The sequence below is a fragment of the Sprattus sprattus genome, assembly GCF_963457725.1.
Source record: "Sprattus sprattus genome assembly, chromosome: 18".
Classification (NCBI taxonomy): domain Eukaryota; kingdom Metazoa; phylum Chordata; class Actinopteri; order Clupeiformes; family Clupeidae; genus Sprattus; species Sprattus sprattus.
Genome location: NC_137916.1, coordinates 13,395,724 through 13,412,894, shown reverse-complemented (window position 1 = coordinate 13,412,894; position 17,171 = coordinate 13,395,724). Strand labels below are relative to the sequence as shown.

General features: G+C 39.8%; 1 protein-coding gene across 1 annotated transcript in view; it reads right to left on the bottom strand.

The window, feature by feature from the left end:
• The window catches only part of LOC308379013 (collagen alpha-1(XI) chain-like), an 83,078-nt gene extending 69,196 nt beyond the window's left edge, over positions 1-13,882 (bottom strand). Inside the window, exons 1-4 of the mRNA XM_080856054.1 lie at positions 13,589-13,882; positions 6,314-6,478; positions 4,995-5,208; positions 1,210-1,372 (exon numbers count right to left, since the gene is read on the bottom strand). Of these exons, the coding sequence (XP_080712180.1) occupies positions 1,210-1,372; positions 4,995-5,208; positions 6,314-6,478; positions 13,589-13,709 (663 nt within the window). The 5' untranslated portion in view covers positions 13,710-13,882. The remainder of the gene's footprint in view (positions 1-1,209; positions 1,373-4,994; positions 5,209-6,313; positions 6,479-13,588) is intronic.
• Positions 13,883-17,171: the final 3,289 nt, after the last annotated feature.

Below are 17,171 nucleotides of genomic sequence, written 5' to 3'. Positions count from 1 at the left end.
GGGCAGAAAAGTGACGAACAAACAGGACTGGCAGATGGGACAAAGCACAGAATTGGAGATTGCTGGCCGATGTCAGACAACTTCAAGTTGGACGATGGCCCACCCAGGAGAAGAGAGGTGCAAGAGGTTGTGCATTGTGCAAGGGCTGCATCTTCTCCTAGCCCTAATGGGTACCTTATCGCGTCTATAAAGGAGCGCATTATGTTTTAGAATATCTACGGAATCTCAAAGTGATTGTATGGAAAAAAAGGAACAATTCCACGGATGTGGTTTCAGGCAGGTGGTATTTCAATTCCAAGAAGAAAGTTTTGGCTTTAGGCCAATTCTGAGCTATCAGTCTTCAGAATGCATAAGGAAATATCTTCTTTAGAGTGGTAGCAAGGAGATTGGTCTCCTATCTGAAGGCAAATACTTTGATAGATGTTTCCGTGCAGAAAGCAGGAATCCCGGGTTTTTCTGGATGTTTGGAACATCGTAGTATGATTTGGCATACGCTTTGTATGGGATAGGTATTTAAGAATTACCAATGACCAGCTTTGTGGAGGAGTTAAAATGTGCTCTTTTTTAAGGGAAAGGTAGAGCAACACAACCCCACCCCCCATCAATGAGTAGCAGAAAGAAATGGCAGAACATCTCTCTAGAAATGTGTGCCACACTGAGTCTGTCATCAATATTATAGCGGGACATATAACATTTTGAAAAAATTAAATATTTGAATCTTTTGTTGCATTGAGTTCCTACTGTGGGGCCCGTACTTTCAGTAAATATAAACTTTTAGTTTCTTTTTATATAGAAGAGCAACTTAGAAGTTACGAACTACTGTAAGGTGATACAATGTAATACCCATAAAACACAGAATAACTTTAATGGACATAAATATGCACAACAACTCAAATGTCAGCAAGGCCATGCCATAAATAAGAATAATGTATCAATATGTAATAAAATATATGTAATATGTTATAAAATATCTAATAATCAATATCCTGTTAATCCCCTTATATTACATTTACTTGAAAGTGCAGACTCACAGAAAACAGTTTTTTTAAAACCTTGCGCGCTGGTTTTCAAGTACTGTATTGTAACTTCCTGAGCCAAGATACTCCTTGGATCTTCCCCTATGGTAGATACATCCCTTGTAAAAAATATGTGATAAGTATAGACTTGAAAGGCTACACTTCATATATGAGGTGTCTCAATCTCTCTTACCTCATAAACATTGTCATCAAGGATTCTGGTGCCAAACACCGCAATTCCATCTGTACTGATTGCCGCAAGGTCACTTCTGTCCAGGGCTTTGGAGATCTTCTTCTTGCAGTCTACAATCATGGTCACACTATTCTTCTCCACACTAAGGGCAACACGATGCCATCTGAAAGTGTAAGAAGTTAAAGATTAAAAACAAACTGGTCTTAAGTTCGCATTTAACTTGGATATTGTGGACATGGATGTCAAACAAATCTCATTCTAAGGGAAAAAAACCCAACAGTTGCCAAATATTCACTATTGGCACTGACAATGGCCTCATGCAGGAAGCAATATACGAACAGATTTCCTTTCATTTTTGTTCATATCCAAAGTTTGTTCTTATTTTGTCAGTATCCATTGATTTCTGGGATTCAACAATGTATACATATTTTTGCTCCTCTCTTAGGTAAGATACATTTGTACGAGTGGTCGAGAGCATTCTTACCAAGACAAGAATACAAAATTAAACCAGTCCACAAATTGTTTGTCCAATGCCCGTTTTAAATTTGAGGAAAATGAAAAAAACGCATGAATATCATAACCAAATTGACATCACATGTCCCAGCATTTAATTTCAGTTTATTTAACTAAGCATTGATTTCACTACTGCTGAAGTTTTTCTTCTTCTTGAAGCATTTTTTTTGCATCTTTCAAATTTGATGCAAGCCCTTTAGAGACCTTAAACAAAGAGCACAGACCAAGGTTTAGTCTGGTGAATGGTCCTCCAGATGTACACATAATTCATTTTCAGCAGCCATTTTTTAGTAATGATATTTATGGATGGAAAGAGGCCTGCGTCAGTCAGAGGTTTCAAAATTCAGTAATGACAAACTGCAATGTTCCCTTGCATTATGTCTAGCTTTATATTTAGGTGTTCAATTGTATTTACATTTCTTACCCTGGCCAACAGGCACTGGATCTGCTTTAAGGTTATACGTACTGGTATATACATTATTATTTTTGATTATAAAGCCAATGTATCCATGCTGCAGTCTGCTCTTGCAGTTCTACATTTGCAACTCTTCTGAAAGGCTTCTTACTTGACTTAAATTATCTTGAGTTACCGAAATTATGGTAATTATTCAAAAAGATAAAAGAACCTGCTGCAGAAGTAAAAAACTGAAGTTAAACATAGTAAAGGGCACTACAACACCTCACAGAAGTTATTGCACAAGTCAGAACAATTCAAGTAACAAAGAACAAAAAAAAAAAACAGACAGGGTCCAAAATTAGCATCCGCCACTTGCAAATGTGGGTATAAATTTACACTGACAAATAAAATAAATGAGGTCAGTCTCTATTGGCGGGTTGCTAAAATAGGTCTACCTCACTACACTTTTATGACTACACATAACACATAACTTAATTGACTATGTTTCAAGGTTCTTTGATTGAACCTCGCTGGCCACCATTACTATAGCTCAACACAGAGACATGATGACGCAATTTTTGGCGCAAGGGACATTGTGTCGAGTTAAACCCAGCTGTAAGAGCTAACCACTAAGAGAGTCTGCAAGTACTAAGGCCAGTATATTTTTTCAGTTCACCAGCCATTGGCATATAGACCAAAGAATCAAATAGACGACATGAGCAAGAGAACAGGCACACATCACTAGGATTTAAATACTATAAGTCAAGGTGTGCATTCCAAAACAAGGCTCAGGTGGGATGGCTTGTTCCAAGGTAGAGTTTTCTGCACTAACATTTCACTTCAATCCCCCATCATAGATAACTGTATCCTGAACATGTCACTGCATATGCCATAAAGAGTTTATTGACAAATTATTTCCACTGATATGTGTCATGTCAGCATTTTCAGTAATTGTCATGACAGAACTCATGTTAAGACAGAGCTCATATTATGAATGCTTATTAGTACATGACATAGGCTGTTAAAACAGAGCTGTCGGTTACCCATCATGGCAACACCACACTGTTACATCATTGTTCTTCATCTGTTATGATAAAAAAATAACAGTATGTCATTTCACATTTTTACACTGGCAACTTTAGTCAATCTGAAATCTGTGAATCTGAAAGCTATTGTCAATGTATTCTGCTACCAGCATTCCTACATCCAGCTCAAGTGAGAAAAAAATGTAAGACTTTGATGGCTTTGAATTTAATTCAGGTTTATGTATTTATAAAGCACCATTAATAATTTAACATTGTTTCAAGGACGTTTTACAGAGCCCAAGGCCTAAACCCCTAGAGCAAGCACTAATGCGATGGTGGCAAGGAAAAACTCCCGTTTAACAAGAAGAAACCTTGAGCAGAACCTAGCTCTTTACCTGAGGCGACCCAGTTGAGAGAAAAGAAGATATTATACATAAATACATACTTCAGTCAGGAGAAAACGAATTAGCATATATGTGGCATAAACACATACAAGATTGTTAGTAAGTGAAAAACTGAGTGGCCAGCATTCAAAAGTACTGGGTGTAAAACCACGAAGTGGTTCACCAGTGAACTCTTAAGGTTACTATTATAACACAGTGGGTCACCAGTAAGCTCTTAAGGTTACTATTATAACACAGTGGGTCACCAGTGTGCTCTTAAGGTTACTATTATAACACAGTGGTTCACCAATGTGCTCTTAAGGTTACTTTTATAACACAGTGGGTCACCAGTGTGCTCTTAAGGTTATCTTTATAACACTGTGGGTCACAAATGTGCTCTTAAGGTTACTATTACAAAGAAGTGTGAAGCTTTGAAGCAGGGAGCCATGTCATTGATGGCATTCATTAGTGGCAGTAAACAGGATGGCACTGAATATGTACATAATACAGAAGGTGTATTATAAGCTGAGTGGAAACTGATGAAGTGGAACAGGTAGAGTAGGACAGGAGCGACAGAGACAAGTGGATCAGGTAGAGTAGAGGAGGACAGGAGAGACAGAGACAAGTGGATCAGGTAGAGTAGAGGAGGACAGGAGAGACAGAGACAAGTGGATCAGGTAGAGTAGAGGAGGACAGGAGGGATAGAGACAAGTGGATCAGGTAGAGTAGAGGAGGACAGGAGGGATAGAGATGAGTGGATCAGGTAGAGTAGAGGAGGACAGGAGAGACAGAGACAAGTGGATCAGGTAGAGTAGAGGAGGACAGGAGGGATAGAGATGAGTGGATCAGGTAGAGTAGAGGAGGACAGGAGGGATAGAGACAAGTGGATCAGGTAGAGTAGAGGAGGACAGGAGAGACAGAGACAAGTGGATCAGGTAGAGTAGAGGAGGACAGGAGGGATAGAGATGAGTGGATCAGGTAGAGTAGAGGAGGACAGGAGGGATAGAGACAAGTGGATCAGCTAGAGTAGAGTAGGACAGGAGGGATAGAGACAAGTGGATCAGGTAGAGTAGAGTAGGACAGGAGGGATAGAGATGAGTGGATCAGGTAGAGTACGACAGGAGGGACGGAGACAAGTGGATCAGGGAGAGTAGAGTAGGACAGGAGGGATAGAGACAAGTGGATCAGGTAGAGTAGAGTAGGACAGGAGGGATAGAGATGAGTGGATCAGGTAGAGTAGAGTAGGACAGGAGGGATAGAGACAAGTGGATCAGGTAGAGTAGAGTAGGACAGGAGGGACAGGGACAAGTGGATCAGGTAGAGCTTTTTGGTTTTCTGAAAGTAGGCTGTTTAATAAACATTGAGCCAGTAGTTGTTGCATAATCCTGCTAACAAACAAACAAACAAACCAACCAACAAACAAACAGAAATGAGGCAAAACATAACCTCATCCTCAGCACTACTTACTTTCCATCAGCCAAGTTGATCCCACGGAATAAAGGGTAGTCCTCAGCAGCAGGTTTCCCCTGCTGGTCTTCATACAGAAAAACTGGGGAGCGCCCAACTTCCACACCCATCTGCTGAATGCCATGTTCATTGTAAATGGAGAACAGGAAGGACTGCACCCCAGCTTTAGGCTTGATGGTCATGAGAATAGAGAAGTCCTGGGGAAACTCTCCTCCTAAAAGTTACACATAACATACAGGAATTTAAGGATGTAACACAGACATTCAATCTTTTCCTCCATTACCACTTCAAATGTTTGTCAGTAAACTCCTTACAGTCTCTTATTCTCTGGAAATTTAACTAAATTGTATAGCTTGCAGTCTGAACTCTAACACAGAGTTGACACGAATGCTGTGTTCGAGACAACTCAGAACTAGGGCTTGATATTTCCCAATTCCAACTTTTAAAGCCACACGTTACAATGATGCATTGATGCGGCCAAACTCATTAATTTGTTGGGTTCAAACAATTATGTACAACTGTTTTCTTGTTCATTTTGATACACTACCCTTTTTATTCATCTTCACATGCGGTTTATAATACAGTAACATTAGTGTGCCCTTCAAAACCTCTTCAGAAGGGGCAGTGTCCACACACACAGGCATCAAAATACATGGCTCGGCCCCTCTCCACTCCCACTTAACTATAGTGTAACATGGTTAAATCACACTCATTAGGATACACTAACACAATAAGCGTGCCTTCCACAGCCACAAGTGTGACTACACATCGTTACACTCATTGACGGAGTGGGCCAGCCAGTTCAGAAAATGCCCCATAGCTCAGCAGTTTTGCACTCAACAAACCAAACAGACGGTGTAATCATAGCGTTATCTGTTTGAATAAACTGTTATATATATAATACTGATGTTGTTATTGTGTTAAATTTTGTCACCCCTTCGCAGGAAGGGTTAGAAGGACCTGAGAGCATGCAACTACTTTTCATAATATACAAAAACAGGTCCATTTAAATCTGTCGAACCCTTGCCATACCAAAACTTGAATTTTCCCCACCGGGGGTGCGAAGAAAGGTCTGGAAGTGTAACAATTAGAGGGTAAATTACTATTATGAGAAAAACTGTGTAACTATAGTCAGACTAGGTGCAAGAGTGGCAGTGAAGCACTGCAAAGCATACATATGGATAACCCAAGTACTAACTTTCTTGTACAGAGGTGAGATATCAAAGAAGTTTAAGTGGAGTACATCACATTGCACATTGAAAAAAGAAACATTAATCTAATATGTGTGTAATGTGTACAATTTCTTTGAGGATAATCACCTGGGAAAAAGTGTTTGGTGGGAGTGCTGATCTGGGCTTCTTTATTTACTCTGAAGGCTATGTCCGGTTTGGATCCTCTTCGGAGGGTGCAAAACCCTGGTACTTTTGTCACTCCATCTGGAGTGCTGTGAAAGTCAAACAACTTAAGCACATCCACTGGTCCAGCTGTGGGAATATAGAGGACACTGTCATTTGTTATGTCATTGTCTTTACCACTAAGCTTAACTTTGGCATTTCGACTCTCCCAGAACTGCATATGCAAAGCCATCCAACATATGCTTAATATCCAACATCATACAAGAATACAACACAAGAAATCTGCTTTTAGACTTTAATCCAAGTGACAAAACTAAAGATTTCTTAGTGTGTTAAACTTTCTCAGAGTTTACAGTGCTCTTCCATGCAATCTTTTCCACATCCATTTCCATGTTAGGTCAAGTGTGCACAATTCTTTTAAACTCTCCCCCAGGCCCAAGTGTACTTTATTGATCCCCAAAGGGGGATCACAGTGATTCAATTCACATAAATCACAAAAACACAACTTTCACAAAACACACAATTAAGTAAAAAAAAACAGACCCCTTCATTTTGTTATGTTACAGCCTTATTTTAAAATCGTTTAAATTCATTTTTCTCTCTCATGAGTCTATACTCAATACCCCATAATGACAAAGCAAAATCAGGATTTTAGAAATTCTTGCAAACATAGATATGCAACATATTGCAAGACGCAAGATATGCAAACATCTTGCTGCAGTGCACACATTAAAGAACCTAAGCCTCTTCAAGATGTAGAGACTACTCTGTCTTTCCTGTAGACTGAGTGTTACATATCTAGTCCTGTCTGTTGTCAAGGTGAAAGCCAAAGTATCTACCCTGTAAGCAAAATGACGTAAATGTGTATGGTTCCCTTAACAACTCTAGGACGTTTTGCACGACGTTCCAAGACCGTCCCGAGGACGTTGCGGTGACAATTGGGAAACGTTTTCTATAGGTCCTGGGGACGTTCTGCAGGACGTTGCAAGAACGTCCCTAGGACATTGCGGTGACGTCTGGAAAACGTGTTTCTATAGGTCCTGAGGACGTTCTGCAGGAAGTTGCAAGAACGTCCTGAGGGCATTGTGGTGACTTCTGGGAAACGTGTTTTAGACGTCCTGGGGACGTTATTCAAGGACGCACCGCGGACGTAGCAGGCATGGGGGTAACAACCGTTTTTGCTGAGCTAAATGATAAAAATAAAATAATAATAGATCGTGGGCCGTCATTTTGCTTACAGGGCACACACACGCACACACAAGTTCAGGTTTACTTGTATAGCTGATTTCACATGATATACATAGACACACACACAGACACACACGCTTACAAACTTGATTGCGAGACTTGAGAATTGAACCGGCAACTTTCCTATTACTAAACCACTTCTCTACCTACTGTACTACCACTGTCTGAATACTATTTTGTCACTTTAACACGTTTATCACAGTGTGAGACAGCCAACAAACTTAGTCATTTTTTCCGAGAGTTTGAGGAAAAGCATATTGTAGCGATCTCAGTCACTACGCATTGAGGGTTTTCTGTAATGATTCCTTTTATAATTAACATCCATGGCACGTCACGGACGTGCGGGCAGGGAGGCAGAATAATTAGCCAAACTAATAATGATGAAATAAAATAAAAATGAATGCTTCTCTACTGATCTGTGCTATAAATGTAATTTCTGCATGATTCCAATACAATATACAGAGCACACATAGGAAGGTCTGTGTATAATATCAAGTCTCTAGCTTTAACATTGAGCTTTCCACAGGTCGTCAAAGATGCTGCAACAGAACGTAGAGTACATTTTTTGCGCAAATTCAAGCACCCCGAAAACTATGATATCCAAGCCAAACCCTTAGAAGTTCATATTCTTCAAGTAATGATATTTAAGCCAAGAAAGTTTGAATGAGCTAGTTTAAATACTTTTCTAGTTAGAGTAGGCCAGTGGTTCCCAAACTTTTACAGTCCCGTACCCCTTCAGACATTCAATCTCAAGCTACGTACCCCCCTGTTTTTTTTCATGTTTGTAACCGCCAAAAAAAAAGTTCCTTACACATTTTGGTGAATTCCGTTTTATGGTAGATTGATGGCTTCAAATTAGTGAATAACAAAGATAAACTTAAAGTAATGTATTAAGGTTTTTTTTTAATCCCAAATGTATTTATTTTTCTGTCATGTTTTTTTGTTTCTAATTGTCTCTCCTGTGTTGTGTGCTGCAAGTGACCCAAACCTTCTAAGATTGTTGTTTGCCAGCCATCAACAGAACAGAAGACTAAAAAAACATTATTTGCAGGCGATTGGGAAGATGAGCGAATAAATGTGACTGTAAGGCTGTAGCGGAACTGTATAGGGGGGTGTGACCGTAGCGGAATTCAGTGTAGAAGTGACATTTTCTCAGTGTTTTTGTTTTTTAAATTAATGTTTGTTCATCATTGCGATCATTGTTTTGTTTATTTGAAAGAAATACAGGCTTGCTTGGAAAAAACGGGGGAATTTGGGCGATTTTGATGCACAGAATGATTGAATGAATGAAAGTTGCAATTCAATTTCAAAGGGTACATTTTGCGAATTCATTTCGTTGAACAGAGACAACACAATGAACATGAACATGAAGACATCAACACATACAGGACATGAATAGGCTGAAGAAAATAAAAAAGTTTTAATTCCCTTTTTAAAAGAGAGCACTGAGTGCGATGACCTTAACTCCAGAGGTAGGCTATTCCAGAGGGTTGGGGCACAGTAACTAAAGGCACCGTGTGCAGCATCGGTGTTTATTCTTGGGGTCATGAGAAGACATTTATTGGAGGACCTTAGGCAACGCAATGGATCATAAAAAGAAATACAATCGGAAATATAGTGTGGGGCAAGGCCGTTTAGTGATTTATAGACAAGAAGGAGTATTTTAAACTCAATTATTTGTTGTACAGGGAGCCAGTGAAGTGATTTAAGAACAGGGGTGATATGATTGAATTTTGAAGTCTTAGGCCCAATCTCAATACTTCCCCTTACCCCTTATCTTCCCCCTTACCCTTGAAATTGCGCATTCATGTGAGAGCTAGTGGTGTCTCAATACCCAATTTGATCAAGATTAAGGGATAAGATTGAGGGCTTTATACCCCTTAAAATTAAGATGATCGGAGAGCTCACTTGCTCCTCCAAGGGCTATCCCAGAGCACACAGCGAAACCAGCTCGGGAATTTTCAAAAAAACAAGCGAGGAATATTTTACATGAATAAAGCTATCTACACAACTTTTTATATGTTTATAATGACTCGGTTTGATCTGAAATGTGCTACACGAACGATGCATAGTATTATAGGTCTTAACTGAAGCTTTCAAACGGTAGTTTTAGGTTACAATTAGCGCGTATACCACCACTCCATTAGCTTATATGGTAGCTTGCCAGCTAGATGCTACATACACTACATGTAAGTATTTTTGGCTTATAATTAATTTAAAAATGACGACAGTCTTGTTTCGTGCTCTACACAGTTGTATACATATATATTTGCAACCATGGTCTTCATTGAAACTTTTTTTAAATCGCTAGTTTCATAGCTCATACAGTCACGCATGACGTACCCGAAACCGAGTGGCATCTCATTTCATAGGGGAAAGTTTTTAGCCCTTGGCCCTTACACTTGCAAGTGCTAAGGTTAAGACAAAGACAAAGACAAAGCAAAAGGGGCAAGGGGAAGAATCGAGATTCAGCCTTAGTGACTATTCTAGCAGCTGCATTTTGGATAAGGTGAAGTTTGTTTAACATCTGTTTTGTTAGACCAGCATAGAGTGCGTTTCAGTAATCTCACGACTTAAGATAAATGCACGCATGCAAGTCCGTTTTAAGGCAGTGGACCACAGGTAAAGGTAACAGGGACGTTTTTGAAGGACGTCCTGGGGACGTATGCTGAGAGACCAAATAAGAACGTTCCCTAAAAGTACGTTTTAAGGCTCATGCGAACGTCACGCAGGACCACAGGTGAAGGTAACGGGGACGTTTTTGAAGGACGTCCTGGGGACGTATGCTGAGAGACCAAGTAAGAACGTTCCCTAAAAGTCCGTTTTAAGGCTCATGCGAACGTCACGCAGAGGACCACAGGTAAAGGTAACGGGGACGTTTTTGAAGGACGTCCTGGGGACGTATGCTGAGAGACCAAATTATAACGTTCCCTAAAAGTCGGATTTAAGACTCATGCGAACGTCACAGAAGGACGAAACGTAGACTTGCTGCGAACGTCAAAAACGTTCTGGTAACGTCCTCTAGCGAACGTTGTGGCGGGGACCAATTGGGGACGATTGGGGACGTTGCGAAAGTCCTGTTAACGTCCTGGGGACGTCCCCTGTTTGCGGGGTATAGCCTTCCACCATGTCCACCTCTTCTCCTAGAATGGAAACATAGTAGTTTTTCTGACACCACACCAAAAGGCGGTCCACCAGTTCCCTGTACTCTGTCTCCTTCCCACTGCTGACACACCCCACAACTGCAGAGTCCTCTGTTGAAAATGTGCAGATGACACGACTCCGACTTGTACTGGAAGTCCTGTGAGGTATACAGGGTGAAAAGGACAGGTGACAGTACGGCCCCCTCTGCTGCTAGCCACCTACTCAGACATACATTCCATTAGTTGCTCAAACTGTGGTCCGGTGGCCAATGATCCAGGTGGTTAGGGAGGTGTATACCGGCATTTTATGGTGCTACTCACACATTACCAGAAGAGGCTGAATTGGGTTAGACTCACATATATGATCCTCACAGTGCTGCCTGTTTTGTCCAGCTCGCTAAAGCAGGTTGATAATGGCATCCTCAACTCCAACCTTGGGCAGAAGGCAAACTGCAGTGGGTCCAGAGAGGTGGTCAACTGAAGTCTAAGATGGGCCAAAACCAGTCTATTTTTGATAATGTTGGATGTTAAGGCAACTTGAGTATATGAGGAATGGGGAGTACAGTATATGAGAAATTATTTGCGTCATCATTTTGAGGTGGTGATTTCTAGGAGCCTATTGCCACTTTTTCTGGCCTCCTGATGGTGGCATACGGTTATGCGTATTCTGTCTCAACCACTGCCACTGCTCAATGTCACACTCATTTGGTGTCAGGTGAAGAAAAAAAAAAAATACTCATATAGATAATATATCTAATGGTTGTTATCTTCATTGCTCATTAATGTGTTTCAAGTGTGTGTGGAGTAGTTTACAGAGAATGATAAATCACAAATCGTGATTTCAAAAAAAAAATCACCACCACAATCACCAACTGTCATTTTGGTCAATCTAAATCCTGGAAGGAATGCTGATTATTAGAGAAAGACGAGCTGCAATAAACCCTTTCACTTCATACCGTCACACACCTCCTCTCTGTACTGTGGCTTGCTGGTCACCTGGTTTCGGTTGAATGTGGAGGCGCAAAAATGGAATTAACTGACCGACGCCAAAACAAACTCATCTGGTTTTGTTTAAAAACTGAACACAACCTGAATATTTGTGGTTTTTTGATTGATAAATGCATATAGCATGTATTCAATTCTCTCCTGCATATAAGTGCTGACAGACTTTTTTCCCCTAAGAAAACTTCCCCACTTTTGACTTTTTGACTTTTGAATATGTTCTGCATAAATATAAATATTCCCCAGTATCTAATATTTTAGCTTGCTTTTATGCATATTTATTAGGCCCGTTAATAATGATGTTAAGTATTTATTCATTTTACGGTTTAAATGTGTTCATAACATGAACTGTGCCTGTTGGTCTTATCACGAAAAAAGTGATAAGTGATCAGAATTCTCCTTAGTATGATTGGGTTAGAAAACACAAATTTAACAATAAACCCACAGAGCAATATGCCATTTAACCTGTCCCACAGAGGCTTGTGCTAGCATTAATGGTAATAGAAATTCTGTGCAAAGCTTCCCTTTTTTGTGATAAACATTTCTTTTTAAGGTAACCAGAAGAGAGAAGGGTAAAAGGAGGCAGCAGTGTTACAATCAAAGAAAAATAGAAGAGCATTCCCAAATAAACATAAGAAATGAGTCGAGGATGTGTCTAAGTTTCAACCCCTCATTTTGATGTTGCCCTATTTGTGCCTGATAACGACGTCATAGCACCTAACCCAAAGCTCACCATCCTTTCCAATCAGCAGCCGGAGTTTAAAAGGTGTTCCATGTATATTCCACTTGATTCTGCTTTTATGACATCATGTAGTGTGACACCAAACGTTCATCTCCTAATACTATAAAGGCCATGCAACTGTATTCACTATCCAGGCAATTATACAGAAACTGACATTTTCATGAATGTATTAATTTCATGGATTCAGCAGATCCTCATGAGTGTCATCATTAAGATACCTCATATTATGTTAGTATACACAGTGGAGTACACTATATACTCCATGGTGCCGTGCACTAGTACCTGCAACCACCTTGTAAGACACAGATATCAATAGGCAAGTAGATTGACTTAATGAGAAGGCACCTTTGCTGTATGCATAACTTTTGAATGAAGTTCTGTCCCATGAAAGCATGTTCTTTTTTTTTTAACTCAGTTGATGGTGGCATCACTTAGAGAGGGGTGTAGTAATCTTCTCCTTTTCTGTGAAACTTTATGTAAGACCTAAGTGCAGAAGGTGCTTGTGGTAGCTTTTTTGTGAAAGTGTGAAAGAGAAATAATTTCGTTCGGTTGAATCTTTATGTAGCCAGGCATGTGCTAATTGGCACAATATCATATATAATTCATTATGAATTGAAATATTTAATTTTAGTCAACTCCCACACTGATTCATTTTCCATTCGTTTACCTTGGACGGATATCTGCAATCGGAGAGTTAGTTGGCATTAGCTGGCATTTTGCTTTGAGACGGAAAGTTTCAGAACAAAGTGCCACGAATTTGATCCTGTTGTTGCAGTCACTATTATGCAGGCTACTATTTAATAGTGTGTGGGACCGTCTGGTTTCATCCATCCATTTAAATGACTATAACTTATTTAACTAAATGTCGCCATTTCGCATATGCTGTTCAAAGGATCCGTCCCAAAAACCTACAACATCTGTCTCACTTGCAGTTTTGAACTACTCCAGCGGACAAGCTGGAAGACGACGTCCAAAAAAACACCAACTTTTGCCGTCACTGCAGACAGAGGTCACTACTATCATGGCCCAGAATTACACTGATTACAATTACACAAAAACTCTCAAGACATAACCAACGACAGGGGAACAGTTGTCACATCTTACCTGCTGTCACTTCGGAAGCATGCAGAAGAAAAATGATGGTGAGGACTGTAGTTGCAGTAGGATGTAAACACCATCTTTTCGTTTTCCACCTGGTGGACCACCTTGAAAAATCCATTAGCATATTTGTGAGGCGAGTCTACCTTAATTCAAAATTGTTCGGTGCTCGAATTGGCCATTAATACATAGTTCAACACACACGCACACGAATGCACGTTCCGGGTTCTCAGGTTATAGTTTTGTCCAACGTGTGAACCACTAGACATTTCAGGAACAAATCGCAGAGGGGCTGGACAAACGGCCTAAATCTGCCCTATAGTAAAGAAAGCTGACGCTCAGCACCCTTCAGCAAACCACAGGACTCTCTCTGATCCCTCCCTTCACTTTGATAGAAAGTTTGGGTGACCTTAACGGTTCCTGCTAAATAAATGTCGAATATGACGAATATGAACCTAGGAGTAAACGGTTATTATGAAGGGGCAGAGAAAAATACGCACCTATAAAATACAATACTTTTGGCTGTAGATTCACACGACGTAGAGATATTATTTAAAACAGTGTGATTGAGTTTGTGCGCTATACTAATGTACTTTGAAGACATGAATGCGCACGTTGGGCGGACGCAGACGTGTTGAACTATATCCTACTTCAATGATTTATCTCACTGCGAGTGACGTGTAAATGTTGGTGTAAAGACATTTTTCATCATACAATCATTTAGATTGGTTGAGATTTGGTCCTGGTATACCTCGTTTGGTGTCAGGTGTGTGATGGATGAAGACCGCGGTGAAATTAGCTTGCTATTAAACATTCGCTTGATGTTCACAACATAGCTGGATCTATAGCTACCTGTTGTCATTAAAAGTTAAATGAACTACTTATGTAGCTACACATGATGTTATTCTGCCACGAATAGAAATATGACATGAAATCGTTGCGTCAAAATGTTTATTAAGCCGTTCGTCTTGCACGGAGATCGAATTTCAAAACAAAAGTTTAAATTCATGCAAAGGCCGATTGAATGGTAAATTGGAATGGTTAACACAATTGGATGACACGTCTAAAATTAGTGTTTCTATGCCTCCAGTGCATGGCATTAAATGAAGACATAAAACACACAAACATTTTAAATGGACATGCTTTAAATTGAAACCATGTATAATTGTTTCTATTTCTAATGAGTGCTTCCAAATGGTGAGTTTCTACCAATAATCAGGCACACATCCATTGGAAAGATGCTCTTTTAAAAGCGAAGCAGTGATGCCATCTAGAGGACTGGTGGATTGGATCTTGTGTAATATTGTGCTTGAGAGGGGTTCGAACGTCAGAGGTTCTTGGTGTTGAAATGCTGTTTGGCAAATGTACATCACAGTTACAAAAGATAATTACACATATTTGCTTAGTTTTTAATGAAAACATTTATGTTCTAGGATATTTCCAAGTTTTTCTGCTAACTTAAAAAAAAAAAAAAACTTAAAAATACTATATATGAAGTACTCAAACCCCTGTTGAGTTCCATATTAAGGCAAATGACAAATTCAATGATAAAGTGGCATTTAGTTGACAATAACTAATCATAATTAGGTACTACCTATGAAAGGTTAAAGTAGAGATTTCCTTCTGGCCTTGGATTTCCTTACGATCAGTTTGCAAGGCCGCAACATAAAGAGGCAGACAACAAGGTGAATTTAAGTAAATACATTGTCATTTAAATTTGTCAAGGTAGATTAATAGTAAGTCTAGGGGGATTCAAAGATGAAAGTGTTAAGAGTTCTACTAAGATTTCTGCACATAAAAAAGTCCTGTTCGTAACAACTGGTGTTATTGTTTATCAGGACCAAGGGGAGTCCATTTCTGAGTATGTGTTGCAACGAACATTGTGGTAGCTGTGGTATGAACGAGACTCACATGACTGATTAAGTGAGAATACATCTGACCACGGACTTTCTGTAAAAGGGGATATTTTCATTAATTTCTTTCAATGAACCGTTTTTAAACAAACTCAGATCAAAATGTTATAGTTTATGCCATATTTGACGGTATAATAGAGGTGTCAAATCAAAGACAGATTCTGATAGATTACCACTGAGACTGTGAACACACAATTACCCAAAACAACTGTACAAAAATTAACAGCATCTGTAATAATCAATCATAGTTCGGAACTGTCTGGCGAGCACTGGCTGGCTCTGTACATAAAACACATGTGCTGGCTGTTTGACAGTATTGGTAACAACCCAAACATATCCCCACCATCCATCCACACATTTATAAGAACTAACTGTACAAGCCTGCAAGATTTCATGTCTGTTGTGTGGTGAACACTTTTATTTCTCCATTACATGCTGAGAGGTTTAAGCTATAAAGACATGTTTTTCAAATATTCTGATGACTTGATTAAAAAGGATAATGTGGTTTCATCATTTGAGAAAAAATTACAACCATTTAATTGTACTTTTAATATGTTAAACTGTGTCCAATATGTACAAACTGGTGAAAAGTGTCTAAACAAGTATTAGCCTAATGTAGTGTGGTGATAAATAAACAAGACAAAAGTATTACACAGGGTTGAGCGTATTTATTGACAAAAACATTTTAAAACACACAATCTGACAAATCACATTTACATTGTAGAAAAAACAAACATATATTAACAGTATTTATACTGTATATGCTTTACAAATGTTTTATCACACAACATAAGTCATCAACGCATATTTAAAACGAAAGCCAGTTGAAGGTATCTAAACGAGGCGAAAAAAAACTCAGGTGTGGCCAGGGGGGCCCTAGCACATTTGGCGCTCTAGGCGAGCTTCTGTCTCTTGGTTTCAGACGATTGGGGTGTTTGTGTGCAACCCATGAGCTTGATGACCGCTGCATCATTTTGTTTGGCACACTTTCACTCACATTCCCTCATAATTTCAACTTTCAGACCATAAGGCTTAGTGAGCATCTCCACTATGTCATCATAATAAGTCAGATTTTATTGGCACGCACGACACACTGCAACACAAACAATTTCGCTGCGAATTTGCTCTCTGCATTTTCTCATCCTGGACCGTCCTTCCTCCAGGACTCCACAGGAGCAGTGGGCAGCTTTTAAGCACCTAAACAAGTGAAGTGAACTGTCCATCTTGGGTCACAGACGGACAGGAAAGTGTTCTGTTCTTTTTCATGTTTTTATGTTGGGGTTCTTATTGGAGGAAACCCCTTGTAAACACGGGGAGAACATGCAAACTCCACACAGAAAGGCCCAGGAGATAGCCCACCTGAGCACTGAAGGTAGGACCTGACCCTCAGAGCCAACAGCGCCCCATGCAGGAATCGAATCCATGACCTTCTTACTGTGAGGCGGCAGTGCAAGCACCTGAGCCACATCAAAGCGTTTCTTAAAACGCTGTATGGAACTTTTGACAAAGGGTGTATGTGGTTAAGATTATAACGACAGTCATGGCCATGATGCATTCAACCATTAAATTCCAGGGCTAATCTCTCGCTTTCTTTCTCATTATTGCCATCGGGATAATATCAACCCACGATCATCTCATCAGCGGCTAAGGCATGATGCACATCCATTTTTCTATGA